The sequence below is a fragment of the Panthera pardus genome, unplaced genomic scaffold (genome assembly GCF_024362965.1).
Source record: "Panthera pardus isolate Hobbes unplaced genomic scaffold, ASM2436296v1 HiC_scaffold_21, whole genome shotgun sequence".
In the NCBI taxonomy this organism is placed as follows: domain Eukaryota; kingdom Metazoa; phylum Chordata; class Mammalia; order Carnivora; family Felidae; genus Panthera; species Panthera pardus.
This window is the reverse complement of record NW_026526777.1, coordinates 27,455,169-27,479,723: the sequence shown is the minus strand read 5'-3', so window position 1 is coordinate 27,479,723 and position 24,555 is coordinate 27,455,169. Positions and strand designations below refer to the sequence as shown.

General features: G+C 57.5%; 3 protein-coding genes across 6 annotated transcripts in view; 1 reads left to right on the top strand and 2 right to left on the bottom strand.

Annotated features, from left to right (window-relative positions):
- Positions 1-3,044, top strand: part of ADORA1 (adenosine A1 receptor) — a 34,190-nt gene extending 31,146 nt beyond the window's left edge. For all 3 annotated transcript variants that reach the window (XM_019432165.2, XM_019432160.2, XM_053909034.1), the window contains one exon: positions 1,087-3,044. In XM_019432165.2, coding sequence (XP_019287710.1) covers positions 1,087-1,726 — 640 coding nt within the window. In that variant the 3' untranslated portion in view covers positions 1,727-3,044. The remainder of the gene's footprint in view (positions 1-1,086) is intronic.
- A 1,069-nt stretch (positions 3,045-4,113) lies between these two features.
- Positions 4,114-12,113, bottom strand: MYBPH (myosin binding protein H). Its single transcript, XM_019421498.2, is given in 13 exon segments — positions 4,114-4,581; positions 4,583-4,696; positions 4,822-4,958; positions 6,198-6,357; positions 6,951-7,090; positions 7,281-7,372; positions 7,374-7,479; positions 7,843-7,935; positions 10,375-10,498; positions 10,500-10,546; positions 11,300-11,434; positions 11,552-11,585; positions 11,588-12,113. Coding segments are annotated over 13 exon segments (1,500 nt in total). The 5' UTR covers positions 11,762-12,113; the 3' UTR covers positions 4,114-4,437.
- A 2,727-nt stretch (positions 12,114-14,840) lies between these two features.
- CHI3L1 (chitinase 3 like 1) lies at positions 14,841-23,434 on the bottom strand. 2 transcript variants are annotated; one of them, XM_019432118.2, is made up of 10 exons: positions 23,171-23,434; positions 22,904-22,933; positions 21,768-21,969; positions 21,218-21,274; positions 20,448-20,598; positions 19,242-19,363; positions 17,821-17,944; positions 16,911-17,093; positions 15,737-15,853; positions 14,841-15,495 (listed from the first exon to the last, which is right to left on the bottom strand). In XM_019432118.2, exons 1-10 carry the CDS (start codon positions 23,223-23,225, stop codon positions 15,355-15,357), a joined length of 1,182 nt encoding a protein of 393 aa, XP_019287663.2. In that variant the 5' UTR covers positions 23,226-23,434; the 3' UTR covers positions 14,841-15,354. The 2 variants fall into 2 exon arrangements, with proteins under 2 accessions (XP_019287663.2, XP_019287679.2); XM_019432134.2 differs by having other exon boundaries at positions 23,201-23,430.
- Between the last annotated feature and the right edge of the window lie 1,121 nt (positions 23,435-24,555).

Here is a 24,555-nt window from a genome sequence, read left to right as displayed (position 1 = left end):
CATCCAGATGTTCTCATTTTCTCTGTGTGTCATGACACAGAAAAGGCTGGAAAGCTCTATCCCCTGACATAATCTGTTCATTTCCTTCAGAGGACACACGGCAACCTGTAATTGTCTTGTGTATTTATTTCCATGTTGTCTGTCTCTTTGCCCAAAATGTGAGCTGTGGAGAGGCCAGGGTCCTTTACCTAATACCAAGCACAGAGACTGGCGCTTGGCACAGAAAACACCCCATCTGTGCAGCAAGTGCACCCATGCATGCATGCATTCATGTGCCTTGTTTGCAGCGAATGCTCAGTGACCATCAGTTATCTTTCCCGAGAATAATTCTCCATCAGCTTGGGGGACAGAGATGGTGCTTGAACTCAAGCCCTCAGGAGATACGCATGGACAGTGATTGGAAGGGGAAAGGGGAGGTAAGCATGGAAGGGGAGATGGGGGCACCGGTAGGGAGGTAAGGGGCAGGGCCAACAGGAGGGAGGTGTGGAAGGCTTTTTTCGACAGTTGAGTCAGCTGGCCCAAGGGGAAGAGTGGTTCTTCAACCCTCTGGCTGTTTTTGGTCAGTGTAGACGTGTGTGAGGAAGCACAGGAAAGTGCCACCACCTTCCATGTGGCCTTGGGCGGATCACGTGATTGCTTGGAACCTCAGTTTCCTCATCTGTCAGATGGGCACTCATTCGTCCGGTGCTTTCCTACCCCGCGAGGGCTGTCGTGAAACAGTGACGAGAGGTGACCGACGGGGACGTGCCGAGCACACGTGATTGATTTTTACTTTGGTGATTTTATTAAAACTCTTCCGGGAGGTCCTTTGTTGTTTTCTGTCCTGATTTTTAATCTTGATTTTTCGTTTGTTATGATTTTTATGCTAACCAGGCTTCCCACCCTCTGCAGGTGAGATGCACCAGTGCATTGTAAGCTCTGGCCCAAATCTTGGATCCTGGAGACTCGGACCTCTGGCCAAAGACTGGCACCTCCCCACTCACTGGGTCCTGGCTGGGGCGGGAGCCTCCTTTCGGGGCCCCGTAGGGGCTGATGGAGCCTGGTGGGGGTGGGGGGGGACTCACACTCTGCCCTCCCCTTCCCCAGGTACAAGACGGTGGTGACTCCCCGGAGGGCGGCGGTGGCCATCGCCGGCTGCTGGATCCTCTCCTTCGTGGTGGGCCTGACACCCCTGTTTGGCTGGAACAAGCTGGGGGAGGTGGAGCGGGCCTGGGCGGCCAACGGCAGCGAGGGCGAGCCCGTGATTGAGTGCGAGTTTGAGAAGGTCATCAGCATGGAGTACATGGTCTACTTCAACTTCTTCGTCTGGGTGCTGCCCCCCCTGCTGCTCATGGTCCTTATCTACCTGGAGGTCTTCTACCTGATCCGCAAACAGCTCAACAAGAAGGTGTCGGCCTCCTCTGGCGACCCACAGAAGTACTATGGGAAGGAGCTGAAGATCGCCAAGTCGCTGGCCCTCATCCTCTTCCTCTTCGCCCTCAGCTGGCTGCCCCTGCACATCCTTAACTGCATCACCCTCTTCTGCCCTTCCTGCCAGAAGCCCAGCATCCTCATCTACGTCGCCATCTTCCTCACGCATGGCAACTCAGCCATGAACCCCATCGTCTACGCCTTCCGCATCCAGAAGTTCCGGGTCACCTTCCTTAAGATTTGGAATGACCATTTCCGCTGTCGGCCCGCACCCCCTGTTGATGAGGACCCCCCGGAAGAGGGGCCCCACGACTAGACTCCACCTACTGCGTCTGCCTGCCCCCATCAGGGGCATCACAGCCCAGTCCCACCTCCCCACCGGTCCCACTCCCTGAGCCTTTCTGGCGGGGCTGTGGGGTGTGGATGCCCTGCACCTTGGGTTCTGGAGGAGGTTTGGCGGGGGGGCGCCGTTCATGGGGAAGGAGCCAGGTGACCTGAGGGGAGGAGGAAAGTGGCTTGAAACTCCCCACCTGTGTGACCATCCCACAGGCAGCCCGGTGCTTCAGGCTGGACTGACCTGGGGAGACTGAGGCTGCAAAGGGGCCACGTGGGCTGGAGGGCAAGCTTGGGCTCCCATGGCAGTTAGGGGAGCCTGCTTATCTCTGGTGGTGGTCATGCAACCCTGGGACCAAGCCTAAGGAAAGGAGAGGATCCCCTCCAACGTGGATGGAGAGAAAGAAACTGGGCTTCATGGCCCTGCTTTCTCTCCTGTTCTGTAGGAGAAGGTGGCAGAGCCACGGAGGGGCAGGAATCAAGGAGCCTCCGTCCCAGCCTCCCGGAACCCTGAGCTCCCAGCTTTGCTGGGCGTCAGGGTACCTGCCCTCCTTGCCCTGGGGAGCCCAGGTTTATATCTGGGAGAAGCAGAAACGGCGGATCCAGAAATCATCCCCAACCTTTGCTTTATTCTCCACCAACCCCCGGAGGTAGAGGCTCCTGGGTAGAGGAGCCTGGGTATAGAGTTGATGTGCAGGCCTCATGCAGCCACCAGGTGGCAGCACTGAGCCATTGTTCTTGCCCTGAGTGTCCCAAGGTGCAGCCTCGAATGTACCCGTCATCTGGGCCAACCAGCTCCACTAGCCCCTGGTGATGGCCTGGACTCCCCTAAGTGACATCCGTCTCTGCTCTTTCTGGGCCAGATGGAGAGGAGAGCCCCAGACGTGCCAACATGAGGGCGCATTCTGCCTGCCTGGGGAGGAGGGGACCAAGGGAAAGTGCTGAGGTTGGGCACTCCTGGGATGCCATGGACCAGGCTGGAACAGGCCAGGGGAGACCACAGTCCTGAGAGTAAGGGAGGGGAGGTCTTGCTGGCACTTAGATACCCTCGGTATCCCTGGCATCTAGCACAGTTTTCAGGGGCTTGGGGCTCTGTTGCACAGTCTAGGCTTTAGAGCATCTGGGGAAGGGTCCGCCCTCTGCCAAACTCGGGCGCCCCGTGTATGGAGGGAGGGGGGCAGGGTTCTGAGCGTGGACAGCAACTCCAGGCCTTGAGTCCAGGCCCTTCCCTTTCTCAGAGGTAGGATGTTCCCTGGCTCCCAAGGAGGGCCACCTGACTAATAAAAGACTGTGAACCTTGATGGAGAGCACACCTGGCTACCCACCCCACCGCCCAACCATCTGAGGGCAATAGACAACCTCAGCACAGAGGAGCAATGGGGGGGGGGGGGGGAGGTGGGGATGGGGAGGAAGCAGGGAGAGGGGAGATACGGAGGCATTCAGAGCAAGGAGGGTTCCAGAGAAGAGGGTGTCTGTTCGTGTAGTTAGGCTGTAGGCATAGCAAACCCTGACTGTGAAAGCGAGATCCTAAAAAAAGCTCATGTCTGGAACTCCCCACCCTCCCATGACATCCTGAGTCCCCTCCCACTGGAACCTTCCTCAGGATGTCATTCGTGGAGACCCCCTCACGGTGACACATCAACCCCCCCTCACTGGGACACAGCGCCTCCCCCATCACAACGATGCTCGTGGTCACAGAGGCCCCCGCACTTTAACACCACACGCCTTTGAGTGCTTCTCTCCCAGACTGCAGCTCTCTGCAGGGGCACTCCAATCTCTGCACTTTCCAGGCCCCCTCGCATGCCCGGGGAGACTGACCTGGGGCCCGCCAGGCCTACTTCTGGCTCCTGGGCTCCAGCCTCTCGGGGAGGAGGCTAGGCAGGTACCAGGGAGCAAAGCCATCCGCTGTCACAGAAATGGGGGTCTGGGGCATCCGTGGAGCTTGATGCTGAGCCTGGTGGCCCCAACCCCCCCAGGTCTGCAGCACCTGGCGGAGGACACGTGTCATGAGCCCTGCTGTTAGGCAGGGCTGGGCTCCACCTGCCCTCTGAAGAGGAGAGACAGGGCACAGGGACATAGGCCCTCTCTTTCCTTCCCAGGCCTCCTGCCCCAGGGGCCCCATGTCCAGCTCTGAGCTCTGCCTCTGCAGCTCCGGGAAACTTCCCTGCATTCCAGAGCCTCAGAACCCCCTGGGGAGGGAAGGTGAGGCATAGGTCATCGCCCCCACATTGCTGCCAAGGAAGTGCCCTGGTCTAAGGGCACGCAGAGCCAAGGCTAGACCCCTGTCTCGGGTGCACATTGCCTGACGCTGCAGATTTGTACCCAGAGCTGACCACCACCTTCCCCTCTCACCCCACCCCCTGCCTGACCCCAGAGACAGCGGGTCCAGACATTTACCATTCTCATCACAGCCTCCTGTTGCTCTTCAGTGCGTGGCTGAGGCCGGAAGAGATGCCGCAGTTAGAGTGGGGGAGGGGGACAGCTGCAGGGGCCCCGAGTTGGGGGCAGCGGGACAAGAGGGGCTCAGGGCTACACCCCTTCACCCCAGTCAATGGATCAGTCTGAGTGGCAGACTCTATTACCTCCTTTCCCTACACCGGGCCAACCTCCCACTTGGAAAATCCTTCTGACAGCCAGACCTCTCCATCTTTACCACCCCTCTGTCTTGCCTTGATTTCCAGCACCCAGCCTCATCTAGCCCAGCAGGAGAGGTGGTGGCTTCTCCTCTTCTCCTGTCCTTGGGAGGACCCTCCTCATAACCTTACCTTTGACCTCCAGCTGGCAGGCCACAGATGCCTCCCCTAGCACATTGATGGCCTTGCAGGTGTAGAGCCCGGAGATCAAAGGGGCTGGGCTTCCGGATCTCCAGGGTGCAGACACCTTGCTCAGAGAGGGCGTGGTATTTGGGGTCACCCTGGATGTCCATTTTGGTTTTCATCCAGATTATCTTGGGCTAGGGGAGCATCGAGAGCAGAGGAGGGCTGGGATGGGCTTTGAAGGAGCTGCCTGCATGGATTTAAGCTACTGCCCTGCCCGCCCCCACCCCCACCAGGACATAGCAGGGCTTCACCCCTTCACCTTGGGCAGTGCTTGGACCCTGCAGAAGAGCTGAGTGCTGTAGCCCGGGGTGGAGGTGTGGTCAGCCAGGGGCAGGGTAAACGAAGGGGCTTCTGAGAAGTCTTGCTCGACAAACCCTTTAGGCTTGGCAACGATATCTGGGTTCGGGAGAGAAAGGGGGGCAAATTCGAGGTTATAGGAGTAGACCTCTTAGAACTAACCCCATCCATTTTCCTAAAGTAATCATGATAGCTTACACTTAGGTGGCTCATTTAATCTGCATCGTGTCCCTCTGCAAGCGTGAGTGTGTTATCCCCATTTGACAGATGGGAAACTGAGGCCTTCATGGATGCGTGTCTTGCCTGATATCACTTGGTGAGTCTGGGGTTTAAAGGGTAGAAGATTACACGAGGACCATGGCTCTCTGATCAGAGAGCTGCTGGTCTGGAGAAGGATCTTAGCATCACAAGGGCAGGCGACAAGCCATTTCATGGCTGCCGTGGGATGAAGGAGCTCTGTGGCAGGATCCCAGGCTCCTGTGATCTTGGAAGCCAGGGGTGGCCAACGTGTGGGAACGTAGAGACTGAATGTCTCAAAGCGGCAGAGGAAAGCTGGGACCATGGCTGGGCGGGTCAGCGAGGGGACCGAGAGGGGAATGAGCAGGAAGACTGGATAGAGGAGAAGCTCTTGGCTGAGGCTGGGGACCTACAACCCAGAGATACCATATTTCATTTCTGTTGGTCTTGGGAGACCTGACTGGCTTTCCTTTTTTAAACAAAAATTTCTTCCTAATTCTGTGTAGCTCGGGCCGGAGTTGAAAAGAGTGTGCCTTCCCAAGCCCACACAGACTCTGCATGGGGGTGGGGGGAGCTGGAGGTCACAGGGCGACAGGGAGAAAGGGCTTGGCATCTCACATTTGACTCAAGCAGGCCGGGTGCCTGTGTGGAGACAGTAAATACCCCCCTCTTTCTTATCCGTCTCTGTGGTGTTGTATCAGGGTTGCGAGGCTTGTGTTTTAGCAAACTCACTGGACAATACCCGCCCACGCGCACTGCCCTTCAGAGCAGTTCTCTTGGGACACTGCACATTAGCCCCAGTGACTGCTACGATGCCGGCAGCCACCAGCAACGGCAGAATAAGTGCACAGCCTCCCCAGGGGCGCATCTCGTCTGTTCTGATGTGTTTGTTAAAATCAATCAACTGCATGCATTTCTTTACAGCCGCTCGTGGGAATGCGTGAGTGTGTGCGGAGCTGTGGCAGGGGTGAGGAGAGGGAAGCCAACGTCCCGGCTCGCGGCCCCCACCAGAAGCCCGCAGGGAGGGACGCTGACACGCCAGGAAAGGCCAAGCCCGGCAGTCAGTCCTGGCTTGGTGTCTGCTCCCAGGCCCAGACCCACCTGCCTTCCGGATCCGGGCTGGCTCCTTGGTGACGGCGGCCAAGGTGCTGAGTCCACACAGGTTCTCCAAGAAGACCCGAAAGGAGTAGGCGTTTCCCACGATGAGGTCAGAGACGGTGCAGGTGGTCGGGTGGTAGCGCTCCAGCACCGTGAACCATTGCTGCGGGAACCCCAGCCCTGTCGTCCTCCCCTCTGACCCCTGCCCTTGCCCACCTGGCTCACCCTGCGGTCCCTTCCTCCGAGGGGCTCATTCCATGCCCTTTCCCTGGGGGCTGAACCGTCCAGCTTTGGGAGAAGGGGTCCCTGGGTCACTCAGATGATCTCTCTGGGGTCCTCAGAGAATTCTGGATTTTTACCACTCCAGGGGTGGCCTGAGGACCTGCAAACTCACAGTCACCTGGGAACTCCTTGGAAGTGCAGGATCTCAGTCCCCACCCCAGAGCCACTGAGTTAAAATCTGCATTTTAGCGAGATTCCCAGGTGATTCATAGGCGTAATTACATTTCCAGAAGCACTGCTCTAGACCTTGCAGGGCCTCAGAGAGTCACACACACACACACACACACACACACTCCTTGCAGTCTTCAGGAGGAAACTGAGGCCCAAGGAGGACAGGGATCTTGCTAAAAGCCACACAAGGAGTCAGGTTGGCGGCAGTTAGACTAAGACTTGGTCCCTGGACTCTTGGAGGGCTGGGCCTTCCTGGCCACCTTGGCCACTTCCCCCACCCCACTCGGCTCCAACAGGCCTCACCCCTGTCATTTTGTCTGCCTTCTGCACCACGTAGCCCAGGAGCTCTGTGTTGCCTGGGTCCTGGGGCGGTGTCCACTCAAGGGCAACGTCATAGCCCCAGACGTCCAGGAGCCAGACGCTGCTGGGGGGCCCAGGTTTCTCTGCGGGACCAGAGTGTGAAGAGGGAGTGAGGGGGGAAGGCTGGGCTTGCCACAACCCCCCCCCCCCCTCCAGCCAGGATCTGGCTCCTGTCACAGTCTCTGGTCTGATCCCTTCAGCTGTCAGCTCTGGGGTAGGAGGTGGGGTATCTGGACCCCCAGCAAGTCAACCCTGCCTCCCCTGACCCCGTACCAACCACCAGGATGTCGATGGCTGCCCTGGCCTCCGAATCTTCGAGATGCACAGTGAGCTCGTAGCGGCCTGAGTTGGAGCTCTGGGCCGAGGACGGAGTCCTGGTCCCCAGTGCACACGTGCACTCGCTGGCTGTCCAGGGCGTGGCCACTGTGGGTCAAAGAGGCCTGAGGCTTGGGACTCCCCCGGAAGGGAGGAGCTTTCGGGGAGGGTGCAGGAGGCTCCAGCACCCCCATACCCACTCAAGTCCAGGGATCTCTGGAGCCGTGCCCAGGGGAAACGGCTTCATCAGCCCTTCCCAGGAACGGCACCAGAAGTTGGAGACACACGTGCTGCTCACAGCCTCGTTCTCCAGGTGTCCAGCCAGCCCTGGGACCACCCGCCCTGTCCACAGGCTGGAGAGTCGCAAGAGTGCCGTGTACGACAGAGGGAGGGTGAAGCTATCGTGGTGGGTCTTAGGCCAACCTTCATGGGGATCCTGACATCCCCTGGGCTTCTCTGACACATCTCAGGTGGGGGCCCTGATTTCCATCCAGGTCGTTATCCTGGGCAGGAGCCACACCTACCTGGAAGGGGATTTGCAGACTGACGGTCTCTCCCACCTGGCGGATGCAGGTCTGACGACGACGGCAGGGGACGCGGATCTTGGGGGCCTCTGCGTCAAAGCGAGAGTTTAGGCTTAGCCCAGCAATAGGGTTGCTGGTTGGAGGCTACTGTGGCGGGGGTAGGAGACAGCTGGTGAGGGTCACTGGCTGGGCAGGAGGGCTCCGAGGGGTGTTCTGGGGCTGCCTCCTTGGTGGGCAAGGCAAAGCTCACTGCTGGAGATCCATGGGCCCATATTCCCTAAGGTGCTTGGGGAATTGAGAACCAGGAGGTTCCAGGAGGGCAGGGCCTCCATGGTGTGAAACAGTAGGCATCCCGGGCACTCCCTTGGTGCCCTGACCTTGTCAGGCTGGGATTTGCCCTGCAGCCCAGGCATTCCTGGGCTCCAGATGGGTCCTGGCGGGCTCCTTGGCTCCCCCTAGTGGGGAATCAGGTGTGGCACCTGTTGGCCTTCATTCCCAGGAAAGGCGTCAATGCCATCTTCCTCCGAATCCAGCACCTTCCTTCCATTCCACACCAGCCATGGGCCTCCAGAGAAGCCCCTCTGAAATTGATTTGCTCACTTCTCTGTCTCGAGACCACATGGGAGGATTAGGAGCTTTCCCTTCTTAAATGAGGCCGGAGCAGACATACCCCCTTCTTTCTCCGTCACCCCTCTCACTGCCTTTCAGTCTCACAATTGGGAAATCCTTCCTGAAATCTTATTTCAGTCCCATGCCAGGGCAGGGAGCCACCTTCCTGACCGTCACCTAATCAGGTGCAACCGCTAAAGCCACTGGGCATTCCAAGGGAGCCTGCAGCGGCCCCTGCCGTTGTACCCCCTGGGCGGGGCAGCAGTGGTGGTGGCCGGGGCCCCTCAGCAGGAAACAGGTGGCAGCAGTTGGTGGGTGGCACACAGGCTGGAGGGGGAGGAGATGGTGGGAAGGAACACTGTGTCTCCGTGGATTAGCTGTGCAGGCACTTGGCTCTGGGAGCCTAAGGAGCAGAATGCTCCAGGGGCAGCTGCAGGGGGCCAGGAATGCTTGGCAGCTCCAGGTGGCTAAGAAGGGACAGCTGAGCAGCTGAGGATTCTGGACAAGGGCCCCACCCTGCCCTGCCCAGGAGGAGGGCCTGGCTGGTCCCTCTTTGTTCACAGCCTCCCCTCCCTCTTCTCTCCAGGAAATCCCCTCCTCGCCTGCCAGAGGAATGTTAATGGAGTCGTGGGTGCTGAGTGTGGCTGGCTCCTTCAGTGCCGTCCGTGCCTTGGAGCAGAGGGCCCAGGACCCTGCACCCTCTCCGAGTCTGAGCTCCATGGGGCAGGTCCAGGACCCTCCCAGCCAGGAGGGCTTCCTGGCACCTCCAGGCTAGAGTCAACGTGTCCATACTGTGGCTGCTAGGGCAGGGCCATGTCTCACACTCAGAGGATGGGAAGGTCCCAGAGAAGACTCCCTGATGCTTGGTGGCACGTGAACGGTCTTGTGTGGGAGTCAGGCTCTGGGATTGCTGCTATTGGGCTGGGTGACCTCGAGGGAGTCCCTGGGCTCCTTGGGACCTGCTTGGCTTAGATGGACCAGCCGTGACAGTCTAGGATTCTGATCTCACTAGCCCCGTGGCCCCACATCTCTTGGGCCTTGAAGTCGAGAAGTATTTCCTTGAATCCAAACTTGACCCCCCCTGTGGCTATGAAGCTCACTCCTTTTTGGAGGGCTTGTCCAGAACTGTGGGGGAACACTGTCCCCCTGTGGGTGTGGGGGAACAAGAAGGAAGGCCACCTGCTGGCCTGTGTCTCTCTTCACCCTGGGCCCTGGGCTGTCCCCAGAGACCTCGGATCAGACCAAATGACTCACTGCCATTAACAGACTGAAACCTGAGCAGCTCTGGGAGGGGAGCAAGGGTAGGCTTGAGGCTAATGCACCCTGCAAATAGAAATCTTAGCAAGGGGACAGCAGCTGGCCTCCTAGGTCCCCAGTACACCGCTGCCCTCTGGGGATGGAGAAAACTTCCCAGGCCTTCTGCAGGCTCTTGTCTTCCTCCCACTGGGGACATGGTGGGATAAGAGGCAAGCGAAGACTTCTCTCGGTTACAAAACCTTTGGGAAGATCTAGAACCCAGGCCATAGGACAAGAACAGAAAATGGGCAGAAAGTGAGCTTGCGTGGCCGCTGGAGGGGCTCAGATTAGATAGGAGGAAGAACAGGATGGCTCCTAGCATTGGGACCCTGAGGCAGGTGACTTGGGGAACTTGAGCTTTCAGTTCGGGGGGGTCAGGGAGCCCTTCCCCCCCCAACGCTTGGGGGCTGGGCCACTCGGGGAAATAGCGTCTTTGACCTCCAGAGGCTTGCTGCTGAGGAACCTGGAACTTTCATAAGGCAAGCTGGTGATAGCACATGGCTTGTGCTCATGAGGGTGGGATGGGGGTGGGGGGAGAGGACGGTAGGCCTCAGTTTTCCTACCCATTGGATGAGGTGCCTGGGAAGGGCTCGGGGAGCAGGAGACGAAAGGGTGGGCCTTACCGATCATCTTCTGGATGTGGACAGGCTGCTCTAGCACAGCTGGTGGGCCGGCCCCTGCAGAGCTCACTGCAACCACATGCAGGAAGAATTGGTCTCTCGGAGCCAGGTTCCGCACGGTCGGTCGGCTGGGTCACCATCATGGGCCGGGCATTCATGGGCACCCCCTCAGAGGCTGTGGAAAATGGGGAGCAGGCAAGGCCCCTGCTTTATGGCCATGGTCATCCTTCTCAGAGGGGCTTTCCTTTTCCCTGGTGATCTGGGGAAGCTGACCTCCCTCTCTGAGCCTCATTTCTTCCTTGCTCCCCTTCCCTGACTTGTCAAATGGCATCAAACACCCCTGGTGTTCGAGCCCTGGAATGGTGGCCAGAAAAGCCCAGAGAGGGTTGGACACACTTGCCACGTCATGCAGCAATGTAGGGGCAAAGGCAGAAGCCAGGCTGAACTTGGCCACCGTGGAGGTGAACGGCACAGAGGCAGCAGGAATTGGGCCATTGCCCTGGTCCCCATTTCTCCTCACGGTCTCCTGCTCTCAACTGTCCCCTACTCCCAGCTTCTCTGGTCCCCACCTCCTGCTCGCCCTCCCCCAGCAGGGCCCTCTGCGACTCAGCATCTCCTTCCCTTCTCAGCAGAGCAGCAACCAAGGGACCCCTACCCTTCTATCTGATACTTGCTCAGAGGCTCTCTGGAGCTGGACGACAGGGGGTCTCCCGAGGTCATTTGGACAACCCCCCTGCCTCAGAGGTACATGGAGTGAGCACGAAGTGGTAGGTGAGTGGGTTGAGGGGACCACTTGCACTTCATCCTTCTGTATCTAGCCCCCCCCCCCCCACCCCAGACTGGCCCAGCTGCAGGGTCTGGGGGCTTGTCCCTCCTACCCCCCAGCCCACCACCCCTGGGTGTACGCAGGGCTTAGCCCAGAGCTCACCTCCCTCTCGGCAGAGCTCTAGCACATAGCCCTGGAGCCCCAGCCGCCCTAGCCTCTCTGGGGGCTCCCAGCTCACGGTCACTGAGCTGTCGCTCACATCCTCCACGGCCAGCAGCAGCGGGGCACCGGGGATGTCTGGGAGAGAAGTAGGGAGAGATGAAGAGGCCTGTGGCGGAGAGCTCTCCCCGCTCCCCTCCATTCCCTGCCATTCCCTCCCCGCTTCCCTCCTCCACCTGCCCCCTCTCTTGTCACCTTCATCTGGAGGTGCAGGTTTAGTGGCTGCGGGGGTGTGGGGGCCGGTGCCTGAGGGGCAGGCTCCTATGGTGCGGGAGCCTGCTCTTCCCCAGCAGGCTCCGATGCTGCCATTTCTCCAGAAGGCTCTGCGCTGGGTGCCTTGGCAGACTCAGAGGCGGTTTCCTCCGGACCACAGGCGGGGGCCTCCGAGGTGGCTTTTTCTGTCATTGCTGCGCTGGCTGAGGGGTCAGGCTGGAGTGTGCAGGGGTCAGCAGGGGTAGGTCTAGACCTCCAGGATGCCTGGGACACCTAGGCCCAGGCTTATATAGTCAGGGGCTGCCCCACCCCCGGCCAATGATGATTCCCAGCTGTGGGGTCAGGTCAGGTGGGAGGACTGGTGGGGTGGGGAGACGCCTAGGCCAGGAATAGCTCTGGGGGAGGAACTGCAGGGTCCCTTGAGGCGCGCACTACCTCGTCCATCGCTCTGATCGGACCTCGGCGGCCAGGGTGCTGGTGCCCGGATGCCAGGAGGGCACAGATGGGTGAGATGGGACGTTGCCTCTGGAGGTTGTGCCAGGGGTCAGGGCAGTGGGAACAAGAGCTCCCATCTGGAGAAGGAACCCAGATCGGGCATTGTGCTTGGCCTCTGTGGAGCCACTTGTACCCAGGGCTTCTCAACCTGGGTGCTGGGACCCAGACAGCCTGAAACAGCCCTCCCTGGGGAGCCCTGCCAGCTTTGCCCTGGTATTCCACACTCCCCTTGGCCTCACGTTCCCTGGGCCTTCTCACTTGTGCTGTGTGAGGCTGAGGGTTCTAGAGAGGGAAGGAACTGAGATGCCCAAGGTGGGGCTAGTTGGAGGAAAGTCTTCCAGAAATGGGACCCTGGGAAGGGGGTCGAAGGCTTCTGGCCACTGCTTCTGCTGGAGAGGCTGGAGAGGACACCGTCTCCGCGATCTCTGCTCGGGGCCTCAGTTTCCCCATGTAGTACAGAGAGCCCTGTGACAGTCCCCTAGCCCTTGGGAACGAGACAAAGTCACGAGGCAGAGCTGGAAGAGACCCTGGAGGAGGACAGCACTCTGAAACTTCTAGACTCTTGCCAGCAGGGCATGGGCACGGGCATTTGCAGTGGGGGCGATGAGGCAGCTGCAACCAAACGTCTAGTCATTGATTCGTCCAACCAATAAAACATTAAGATTGGTAAACATTTATTTAATAAGCCTGAAAATACCACGTGCCTGGGAGAAGGGAAGCAACAGGAACCGTCATGGCTCGTGGGAGCGGAGATCGAAGAAATCCCTTCGGAAAAAGCGAGACAGTATCTAGTAAAAGTAGACAATGGGCTTATCTGTGACCTGTAGTGACACCCCTGTAGTGACACCTTCACGCACGTACCCCCAGAGACACGCACGAAAACATTCACAGCAATCTTATTTGTAATAGCCTGCGCCTGGTGAAAGCGGCTGTCCCTCAATAGCGGAATGCATGGCTATGACATCATCACACAGCATCACGGGGCTCAGGGGTGCGCCTGTAATCAATCCAAAATACGGAAGGAAATGAACAAACTTCAGCTGCGTGGACGATCTCACAGACACAATGGGGAACGAAAGGAGGAAGGCTCCCGGAACGGGGAGATCCCGTCCGCGTTCAGTTCAAAGGCAGGAAACGCCAGGCTCTCTTTCTCGAGGGGCTTCCGTAGGTGGTGAGGCCGCAGAGGAAAACAGGGGCAGTCAGAACAGGGGCTGCCTCGAGGCAGAGGGCTGGGGAGGTATGTGATGGTGGAGTTTCAGGAGCACTACTGAGGTCTTACTTCCTGTCCTGGGTGGTGGGTACGCAGGTTTTCACTAGTTACTAATTCTTTACATTAAACAAATACATTTTATGCACCCTTTAAAAATATTTTGTTTAATGTTTATTTATTTTTGAGAGAGAGAGAGAGAGGCAGAATGTGAGCAGGGGAGGGGCAGAGAGAGAGGGAGACACAGAATCCGAAGCAGGCTCCAGGCTCTGAGCTGCCAGCACAGAGCCCGATGCGGGGCTTGAACTCAGAGACTGTGAGATCATGACCTGAGCCGAAGTCAGACGCTTAACTGACTGAGCCACCCAGGCACCCCTTATGCACTCTTTAGCATGTACGATATATCCCATAATTTAAAAATAAATACACGTGTCATTTATTTAGGGCCCTCAGCCATATGCGTGCTCTCCCCCTAGCCGGGGCTGGCCACACAGGAGTGGGGCCGCCTTTCACGGCTGGCTGTCTTCTTTGGGGAGTGGCAGCGGAGGGTCTGGAGAGCCTCGGGGTCCAGCCCTGCCTGGGTGCCTGTGACCTCTACCAGGTGACTCAGTGTCCTGCCAGGCAGGGGGCGGGCCCTGGAGACCCGATCCCCATCCCTGGCCTCTGACTCTGCAGCTATAAGTGAACGTGACTAACTCTGCAGGCCCCTGAGTCAGCCCTTCGGAGCCTGTCCCGGACTGGGGGAATGGTGGCTCTAGGAAGGAGGAGGGGGGTTGGCTGCCCTGGAAGGTTTTCAAAGACCCTTGTGTGAGGGGGTGGGCAAGGGGCAAGGATTGAGGGTGCCTGGCCCCCCTCTCCAGCGGTGAAATGCCAGGTAACCCCCTCCCCCCATTAACTCCGGCCAAGTTCTCATTTTCTTTGCCTTTAGCAGGGCTGTGACCTTGGGATCAGTTGCATTGGCCCAGCTCCAGCTCGTTCAGATTTGAAGGTGGCCAGTAGGTACTTCCTTCCCTATACCTCTAACCCGTGTCACAAACCACTAGGCCAAGTCACAAATAATTCCCTCCAAACAGGAGGGAATCCACACATAATTCTCTTTGACTTTGGAGTGTACATCTGGACTCTTGGGTAGAAGGCATGCCTGGGGCCCTGGGAGTGCTGATGAGGGCATTTCTACCTCATAAAGGCTGGAAGACTGGCTTGTCTTCTGAGGCCATCACATCTCATCTATATTCCTATCCCATCTGCCTGCCACCTGCTGTCCCGGGTCAGCCTGAGCAGAGGAACCTTGGTCTCTGCTTGGGTTGAGGGCCGAGTGTGTCCTAAGAGGGGAAGACAATATTTGAACGGCTATCAGCCCTCTTGGGTTAAGTCCACAGCAGATAGATCTGCAGAGGCTGGCCTTCTTTGGGGACCCTCTGAAGCCCAGTGGAGGCCAGGGTAGCCTCACCTCCTACAAGCTCAGGGCCCCCAAGCCTGAAAGAAACGAATCCAGCCAGAAGAGATAGGGGAGGGGAGCCCAGGGAGGGTCCCACCGGGCCACAAAGAGAGACTGAAGCTGTACCAACACACCATTAAACTCTGGTGATTTATTGAGCAGCCGCTGTGCAATTAGGAAAGGGAAGTAGGAGGGGAGACATAACATTCCTGGGTGCAGGTTTCAAGTTGGGCTTCGCTGAGGGTGTAATTACTGTGGCCGCTCCTTTGAGAGTGACGTTTGGCTCCTCGGTGGTAGAGTTGGCCAAAATGGGGTCCTTTGGCAAGGAGGCTTGGGGGTAAGGGAGTTGAAGAAGTCCCCGTGTGTGGGGCTGGGGTCATTGAGCATTTTCATAAAGCAGCAGGTGTGTGCTGTCCCCATGGCTTACACTGTGCTGGCGCCCAGGCCTTACCTGCCCGTGGCCCTGCCTCTACCTGCTTGTCCACTAGAGCTGAGCTCAGATGGCTTCACTGTGGCTCTCTGCGTGGGGTCCAAGGGAGGGAGACTGAGGCTTAGTCGGGGACTCAGAAGGGTGGGCGATCCGGCTCCCGGCCGGCTGGAGCCAAGGGGAGGGGCATCCCTGCCCCACCGTGTGCAGGACAAGGACTAAGCCGCAGCGAGCGCATCCTTGATGGCAGTGGTGAGAGGGAAGGGCAGACCCCGGCCACAGAAGGACCCCCGGAAGTCATCCAGATCCACAGCCCACACCATGGCACCAGCCAGCTGCCTGCTCCTCAGGTACTGAACCTGGAAAGGAAGACCAGAGTGGGCAGAGCTGGGTTCCCTGGGCTAGGGTGTGTATGAAGGGAACGTGCCGCCTAGGCCCCTCCCCAGGGAAGAAAACAGCAGGGGCCTCAGACCTGACCGTCCCCCCCCCCCGCACCTCAATAGCCCAGCTCCACCCTCAGTGCAGGTGACCTGACTCTGGCCGCTTGGAGAAGGGGTTCCCTCTCCCTCTTCATCCCGGGGCACGGCCTTGAGGACCTACCTTGTTTTTGACGCTCTCCTGGTCATCGTACCCCACCCACTGGTTGCCCTTGGTGGCATAGGGGACCTTCTGGACAGAGAGTCTATGGACCGCGGCTCCCTTGAGGAAGTCACAGATCTGAGCAGAAAACGGGGCAGGGGTGGCATGGGGAGCTGTGTGAGACTTCGCAGGTCACCGAGGAGATGCCATTCTCCAAATCTCTTTCAGCCTCTTGCTTCATCCTGCTGACTACATCTGTCCCCAGCACTGCCCGCCCCCCAGCTCAGATTGCAGTCTTCATGCAAATTTATGTAAAGCAGATGCAAATGCCCTATGGTTCTGTGGGTGCTGTAGCCTGAGGGCATTAAAGGGACTCTGGTTTACTTCTGGTATTTTTTTAAATATACTTTATTGTCAAATTGGCGACCACACAGTGAGTACAGTGTGCTCTCGGTTTGGGGAGTAGATTCCCGTGATTCATCGCTTACATGCAACACCCAGTGCTCGTCCCAACAACTGCCCTCCTCGATGCCCATCACCCACTTTCCCCTCTGCCCCCCCCTCCGATCCACCCTCAGTTTGTTCTCTGTATTTGAGTCTCTTATGGTTTGCCTCCCTCCCTCTCTGTTTGTAACTACTTTTTTTCCCCCTTCCTTTCCCCCATGGGATGCAAACTGGTGGAGCCGCTCTGGAAAACAGTGTGGAGGTTCCTCAAAAAATTAAAAATAGATCTACCCTATGACCCAGCAATAGCACTGCTAGGAATTTATCCAAAGGATACAGAAGTGCTGATTCATAAGGGCACATGTACCCCAATGTTTATAGCAGCACTTTCAACGATAGTCAAATGATGGAAAGAGCCTGAATGTCCATCCACTGACGAATGGATAAAGAAGATGTGGTTTATAGATACGATGGGATACTGCTTGGCGATGAGAAAGAATGAAATCCGGCCATTTGCAGCAACGTGGATGGAACCGGAGGGTGTTATGCTGGGTGAAGTAAGTCAGTCAGAGAAAGACAGGTGTCGTATGTTTTCATTCAGATGTGGAACTTGCTTCTGGTATATCTTAAACGGGGATGTGGGAAATGATGGGTTGACACTAAGGACTGGCTCGAGGCGGGTGAGGTGAGAAGCTCACCTTCCCCAGGGCCTCTGGGAGTGTGGAGATCTTACCTTCTCCCTCGTGCATACCTCATAGTAGGCCAGGATCCCTTCCTCCTTGGTGAACTGGCCTGGTAATCCGGGCCCGGAGATTGGGGCTCCCACACCCGTCTTGGAGGAGGCCAGAGTGAAACTCCTCCCGAAGGCGGGGATGCCCATCACCAGCTTATTGGCTGGGGCCCCCAGCCTCAACATGTAGCCCATGGCGTAGTCCTGGCAGGGGGGAGGAGGGGAGGGCATGAGCAGTTAGGGGAACTGGCCGTGCAGGACAGGTAAGATCATACAATTGTTGGTGCCGCCCTGACGGGCCGAGCTCCAGGTCTGCCTTGCATCTGGGATTCCCTTCCTTCCGGGAACTGATAATACCAGTCTAAAATGCATTTTGTAGGGACGCCTGGGTGGCTCGGTCTGCTGGGCACCTGACTCTTGGTTTCGGTTCAGTTCATGATCTCACGGTTCCCGGGAGGGAGCCCCTGGTCAGCACTGCACTGACGTCGCGGAGCCTGCTTGGGACTCTCTCTCCCTCTCTCTGCCTCTCCCCTGCTCATTCTCTCTCTCTCTCTCTCTCTCTCTCTCTCTCTCACACACACACACACACACACAATACATAAACATTGAAAAATGCATTCTGTAGTTTCATTCTCAAAAAAATTGTCTTAGGTATAGGAAGGGATTATTACTATTTGGCAGCCAATCAGATGATCGGCTCAGGTCACACAGCAAGTGAAAGGCTGTTCTAGATTAGACTCCTGCCTCCTCCGTTCCGGAGCCGTGGAGAACTCACAGACTTCGCGCCTTAGTTTCCTCATCTGCAGAGTGGGCCCCATAACGCCTCCCTTGCAGGAATTCCTGAGGTGCACAGGCTTGGTGTGTGAGCCCTGGCAGGTGACAGGTGTCTGTGGTCCCTTCCTGGCTGGCCACCCTCCTTCCAGGCACTCACGACATTGTTGAATCTGTCAGCACTTTTATCCTCCGGGCCTCGGAACAGGGGGCTATGATGTCCTGTGGTCTGACGCCAGGCTCCGTGAAAGTCATAGCTCATAACGCTGATGAAGTCCAGGTGTCTGGGGAAGAGAGGTCAGAGGGCGAGGCAGGAAATTAGAAAGGCATCCATCAGCCCAGCGCGTCGTGAACAAGGGGAGGCAGGAGACAGGCCGTTAACCCAAAGCCCCGTAGGGAACCTGTGATCCACTGTCCAGGCCGTGTGACCACTTCCCCTGGGCCGCGCCCCCGGGGGGTGGGCTCAGAGCCCCAGAAGTGCATTTAAGGCAAGAATGGAACTCTTCTGTTATGCCCCCGGCACACATTTGGGAACTGGCTCTATCCTGCCTCCTGTCCTCCACGTCTGCCACGTTTATCTTAGTGAGAGCAGATTAAAAGTGGCATCGAGGGGCGCCTGGGTGGCTCAGTCGGTTAAGCGTCCGACTTCAGCTCAGGTCACGATCTCGCGGTCCGTGAGTTCGAGCCCCGCGTCAGGCTCTGGGCTGATGGCTCAGAGCCTGGAGCCTGCTTCCGGTTCTGTGTCTCCCTCTCTCTCTGCCCCTCCCCCGTTCACGCTCTGTCTCTCTCTGTCTCAAAAATAAATAAAACTTTAAAAAAAAATTTTTTTTAAAGCGGCACCGACAGACAGCCTGGTGGGGACAGAGCTGGACCAAAGGACGCACTGGGGTGGGGAAGGAGGGTTACACGCACGTGGGTGAGAGGGACCACAGGTAGGTTGTGTGAATATGAGCCTCAGGTGTTCGGGGCAAATGGTTGAGAACCACCTAGTTCCTACCTCCTAAACGATCAATGTAAACACTGCATCTACACCTCCCCAAATTCTACAGATTCTAAAAAGTCATAGTAAAGAACCTTCGTTCTTTATCCCCAGGTTTCTTAAGCTCCATGTCTTTGTTCCACTGCGACATCAGCCCCGCTGGGCAGTGAGCTGCTCATTCTCACATGCATCAGGGGGCAGGGGGAGGAGGAGGGATGCACAGAGCGGGGGTCGCCCGTGTGTGTGTAAGCACACGGAGGCGGTGCAGAAAGGCACAGTTTTCTTGCCGCAGTCCGGCATCTCCAGTGACCAGCACTCTGTGGAGAAAAGCCTGGTGTGGAGGAAACGTCCCTCGGTGGCTGGCCGGTTGGCATATCATTTCCTACTTCCTTTTCCACAAATACCTTCATAGAAACTCTCCCAACTGGTTAGCACAATCCCCCCAGGGACTACTATGCCCCCATTTGACAGATGGGAAGACCGAGGCGCAGAGAGGGGAAGTGACTTGCTCAAGAGCACACATCAAATGTGTGGAGGAACGGGGACTAGAAATCCAGTCTTCTGACTTTATGAGGAGCGCTGGGGCGGCGTGGGGGACTCACGGGGATATCTGGGCGATGTCATAGCCGTTGTCGATGGCAACCTTCCCTGCAGACACGGCTGCGCTGAGCAGGAGCTGTCCTGCTCCCCTCTGGGCTTCCCTTGCAAACTCAGCCTTCATTTCCTGGTTGGGAGAGATGCAGGGGAGTGAAAGGGGCCCCGGCTCTGTGAGAGGGAGCCTGGTGAGAGAGACAGAGGTCCCTGAGCATGTCATTGGCTTTCCCCATCTGCTGGGCTCCCCAACCTGACAGGGCTTCGGTGGAAATGATAAAGCCACCAATTCACCTTGGGCTCCCCCATCCTTCTCCTAAAAAAAAACCTGTTTGGACCAATCACATCCCCACACCCCACACACACCCATCGACACTCAGTCGCTCCCTGTCCTAGAGGGACCATGAGGACAGACGGTGATCCTAGTTGGCCCACACGTCAGGTTGGAAGAAATTTGCTTTGCGGTCTGTTTTGTTCAAGCCAGTACGTGAGATGACAAGATTGAAGTGGTCTTTAAATGTACATTTAGTGGTCTTTAAAATTAAAATTATATCGGTACTGTGGACAATTTATTTAAAAAATTTTTTTGGGTTAATGTTTATTCACTTTTTGAGAGACAGAGACAGAGTGTGAGCAGGGCACGGGGCAGAGAGAGAGGGAGACACAGAATCGGAGGCAGGCTCCGGGCTCCGAGCTGTCAGCACAGAGCCCGATGTGGGGCTTGAACCCATGAACTGTGAGATCATGACCCGAGCCGAAGTCGGACGCTTAACCGACTGAGACACCCAGGCACCCCTTGTGGACAATTTATTTAGGTGATCACTCTGTCCCTGGGGTAGTGGAGATGCTTGGGCTGCTGTCAGATGTGGCCAAGTGTCCCCAGTGTGGGGCATGCTGGGTAACGGGCATCTGGGACCAAACAGTGGATGATGATGCTGCCCCACTAAGTGGGTGCCTGGCCTCCTGCCTCGGAGGACCCCAGCCCACCTCCCATCGTGTTAATAAGACGTCTTCCTTGCTGTGTAAGATCTTGGGGCACAGGCCAGTTCGTCTTTCCCATCCCAGGACCCCGTGGCCAGGAGGTGTCAGGCCCTCTCTGCCTGCCCTCAGGAGGCCAGCAGCTAAAGACCGCTCCTGCCCACCCCCCCCACCCCCCGCCCCCTGGTGCCGGCTCAGGTCCCCAACGTCCCCACCCCTCTCCCCGACCCCACCAGTACCTTGACCAGGGTGGTGAAGTAGGGCTTGTCTCTCCGCCCAGGGTGGAGCCAGGCCAGGTCCAGCCCATCAAAGCCATGGGTTCGCAGAAATGGCGGCACCGACTTGATGAAAGTCCGACGACTCTGGGTCGTGGAGGCTATTTTGGAAAATCTAGGACCCAAATCACCCCAGTAGAGGGCTCAGTACCGACGTGCTGGGAGCCTTGGCCGTCGGGAGGGATTCTGAAGCACGTGCAGCCGCGGGCCTGGGCCCCACAAGCTCTAGAAGGGCATGGCTGGGATGGGATCCCGCTCCAGGCATCTCAGAGACAGCTTCTGTAGTGTCATTTTCGAAAAAATTGTCATACGAGCCAAGCCACTTTGGAAAGGTCATAACCCGCACCTCAGTTTCCTCCTCCGTGAAGTGGGGATCCTGACCCTCTTTCACAGCGCTGCCGCGGGCATTTCCTGTGACTGTGGCTGGATGGGTTGCCCGACATGTAGCGATCACTCTTTACGTGGCAGCCAGTAGGGCCACGTCTCCCCTCCTTTTTAAGCCCTGCTCCAACCCTACCCACCCCAGGGAGTCCTCCCAGGCTGTCAGCACTCCGTGTGACCCTCTGCGGGGCCCTCTCCCTCTCTGGGCTCTGGTTTCTTCGCTATACATGGGGTGGGCGCCTGACAATCATTTAGGCCTAACCGGTCTGGAGCCCCCGTGACCTGGTAGAGTGGGTGGGGAGACCTACGCCTCCTCACCCCCATTCCATCAGCCTTTGGGGGATGGGTCTTACCTTTGAGAACCAAAGCTCCATCCGCCCACAGACAGAAGGGTCTTCAGGTTGGGGTTCCTGTGGGGAGCAGGGAGACGGGGGGGCCGGCGTGGAGTGAGGCTGTCACGACACTGGCTGGCCCCTGTTTGGGAGGCTGTCACAGGCTTCTAGCTTAGGTGGGATGCCTTTCCGACCCTGAGAATCAGGATTCTAAGAGGCATAGACCTTGCGGCGGTCACTCTGAGGTACACTGCCCATTTTTGTTCCCCTGAGTGGGGAAGCCGGGATATGGCAAAATAGAGTCATGAGTATTTTCCGTGCTTCCTGGAGAAGCACCCCCAGTGGGGGAGAGGGCTCCCCTCAGCCCGCCTTCCAGAGCCTGCCTCTGTCGTCGCCAGATATGGCCCAACACGTGCCCTCATCGCCTGCTCCCACGGAAGCCCAGGCCCTCCCACTCCCCACCCCGGGCCCCGGGGGCCCTCATCCATCCTCCCGAGCAGAGGCACCCTGCCCTGGGACCAGCCAGCCCCGCCCTACATCTCCCTCCTTTCCTGGCAGCCTGTGGCCCGACCTGTCCTTGAGCGTGTTCAGCGTGTCGTAGAGCGTGACATCATTCCACTCCCAGGTGTCGATCTCATTGTTGCTGATGTTGGCAAAGCTGTAGATGACGTGGGTGCAGAGGAAGGGGTCGATGGCATCTGGGAAGCAGCTCCCATCACCCTCCCGGTACTGGGACCAGCTGGTGTAGTAGCAGACCAGTTTGTACGCAGAACCTGAAGACGGAGCCCGGGGTGGCGCCCGAGCCAGGACTGAGCCAGGGGGCCTCTGGCTGAGCCCCGCGCCAAGCACCGATGGGGCACTGGGCGCTGGGGCCGAGATGTGAGCAAACTTAGAATTCTAAATGCAAGGGGCTGGTTCGGTTCCCTCTGCCTCTGATGAAAATGAGGCTGATTCTGAAAATGCTTTGAACAGATTAAATGCCGTGGATGAATATCCTGTAGACTTAGGACACGGCGCTGCGTGCACTGAGGGTAGGGGCTGGTGAATAAAGGTAAAATGGGGCTCGGTGCAAGTAAAGAAGGCTTCCTGGAGGCAGTGGCTTTGAAGGAGAGGAGGGACCCAGCCCAAGACGGCAGGTTCAGAAGACCCTGGCCCTCAGGGTGGAGCCTCGCAGATCCTGCAGCGTCGTTGATCGGGGCCACTCTGGCCCGTTTCTTCTCTGCCTTCCTGCGGGAGTGTCCCTAACTTGTCACCCACCCAGAATGGAGGTCCCCAGGCCCCCTCAGCCTGTCCCCCAAACTGGGGCACAATCGCAATGGGCCAGGAAGTTCTTCTCCTCGTTCTAAGTCCTCCTGCTGCAGAGTAGGCCTTTTCCGCCCTCTCGGTTATGGAGGAAGAACCGTGGGCGCCACTCCCCCGTGCTGCTTACCGGGCCCATGGGTGGTGCTCACCAGGCCGTGAGTCCAGGCCTTCATCGGACCCGAGCCTTTGAAGGGTTATTTTGAAAATTTTCCAATACACAGAAAAATACAGAAGAAGAGTGTAATAAACATCCATATGCTTATCACCTTGGTTTAACAAATGCTAATATTCCCGAGCCATTTGAATCACAGAAGACACTGGGAAGGGCTCCCCTCTGCCAAGACTTCATCCACATCACCCTCATCAGACCCCTGTCTCCCGTGACTTGAAAGAGGGGTTACTTACAGCTCTGGAGCAGCACCAGGACCGCAAAGCCTGAAGGGAAATCCAGAGTCAGACCCCCTGTGAGTACATCCTGCCCTTCCTTTCTGCTCACCTCCCCTCCCCCCCTCCAGGCAATCTAGGGGTTAACACCATTTGCCCTGGTGCCTCCTCCTCCTCTTCTTCCTCCTCCTCCTCCTCCTCCTTCCCCCCCGCCCCAGCAGGTAGGAGGCCAGCCTCTCTGTGCAGTGGCTCTGTGGGCTATCTCTGGCTCTCAGCCTGAAAACGCACAAGCAGAACAGCCTTGACCAGCCCAGAGACCTGTCTGAGCCGCCCTCAGAACCATCCTGGCTGCAGCAGAGAGGGGCACGGTGTGGCCAATTCCGGTGCCCTCAGCTCCTGATGTCCAGCTGCTTAGATAGGGCGTCTTCCCCACACCTCGCACTTCCTTTTTATATCTGTCCCACTCCACTCCCACGAGCTCCAAAACGTCTCATTTATGGGAACTGACCCGTGTGGAGGAAGAGGAACTACTGTGGCTGGGACTCGCAGGGGAGGAGCTCTGTGGGCTGCCAGAGGAAGATTGAGAAACCTTGGAGAGTTTTGAAAACTCGGGCCAGGTCTTCAGGAGGCATGTGCCACCCACTGGGGTGATGGTCTGGTGACTCCTGGGTCAGTGACCCAGCCTTATTCCCAGAGACCTGCCTCCCTTGCCTTCTGCCCACCGCACCCCACCCCACCCCCACCTTTCTGCCTGCAGTCTCCCAGCTTTCCTAGCAGCCTCTGCCCCTTTGCATCGCCAGCCCTCCGTCCAGGGCCCTGGCCGGGTGGAAACTGGGCACAGTGAGTTCTGTAACCCGCAGCGCCCCAAACAAGGCTGTAATTTCTTTTCTCCCCAGGTCAGCAGTATCCTGGCTGACCTGCTCCCCACGCAGGCTTTCTGTCTCCAAGCCTGTTTCCCACAGCCTGGCCTGTGAGTCAGGTGAGGCTCAGACAGCCTTTTAGCGATTGATGGGCTAATTTTTTTTTTAACTTTTATTTTAGAAGAGAGAGAGAGAGAACTCCCAAGCCGGGGAGGGGGCAGAAGGAGAGGCAGAGGAGAATCGCAGCAGGGAGCCCAACAACATGCTGATTATTTTCTAATGGAAAGCTGCAGAGGAGTGGGAAATTCCCTGGACTGCCCTCAGGCCTGCTGCTGTTTTGCTTTCCTTTTTGAAATTCCAGTTATAGGATTTGTTGCCAACCTGGGGCTGCAGTGAATTGCCACAGAGTTAATTCCCACAGTTCTGGATTTCCCCCCAGGAGCAGATCATTCCAGAAGATCGATAACCTCCATGATCTCTCTCAGTGATGCTCCTGAAACCCACACCTAATGATGTCACGCCCCACCCCCCCTCCCCCAAGTCCTCCTGTGACTCCTTATTACTCTCAGGGTAAGAACAAAAAACTTCCTTTAAAAATGTTTTTTAATGTTTATTTATTTTCAGAAAGAGAGCACAAGCAGGGGCAGAGAGACAAAGACACAGAATCCAAAGCAGACTCCAGACTCTGAGCTGTCAGCACAGAGCCTGACACGGGGCTTGAACTCACGAACCGTGAGATCATGACCTGAGCCGAAGTCCGATGCTAAACTGACTGAATCACCCAGGCGCCCCCGGAACAAAACTTCCTAAGGA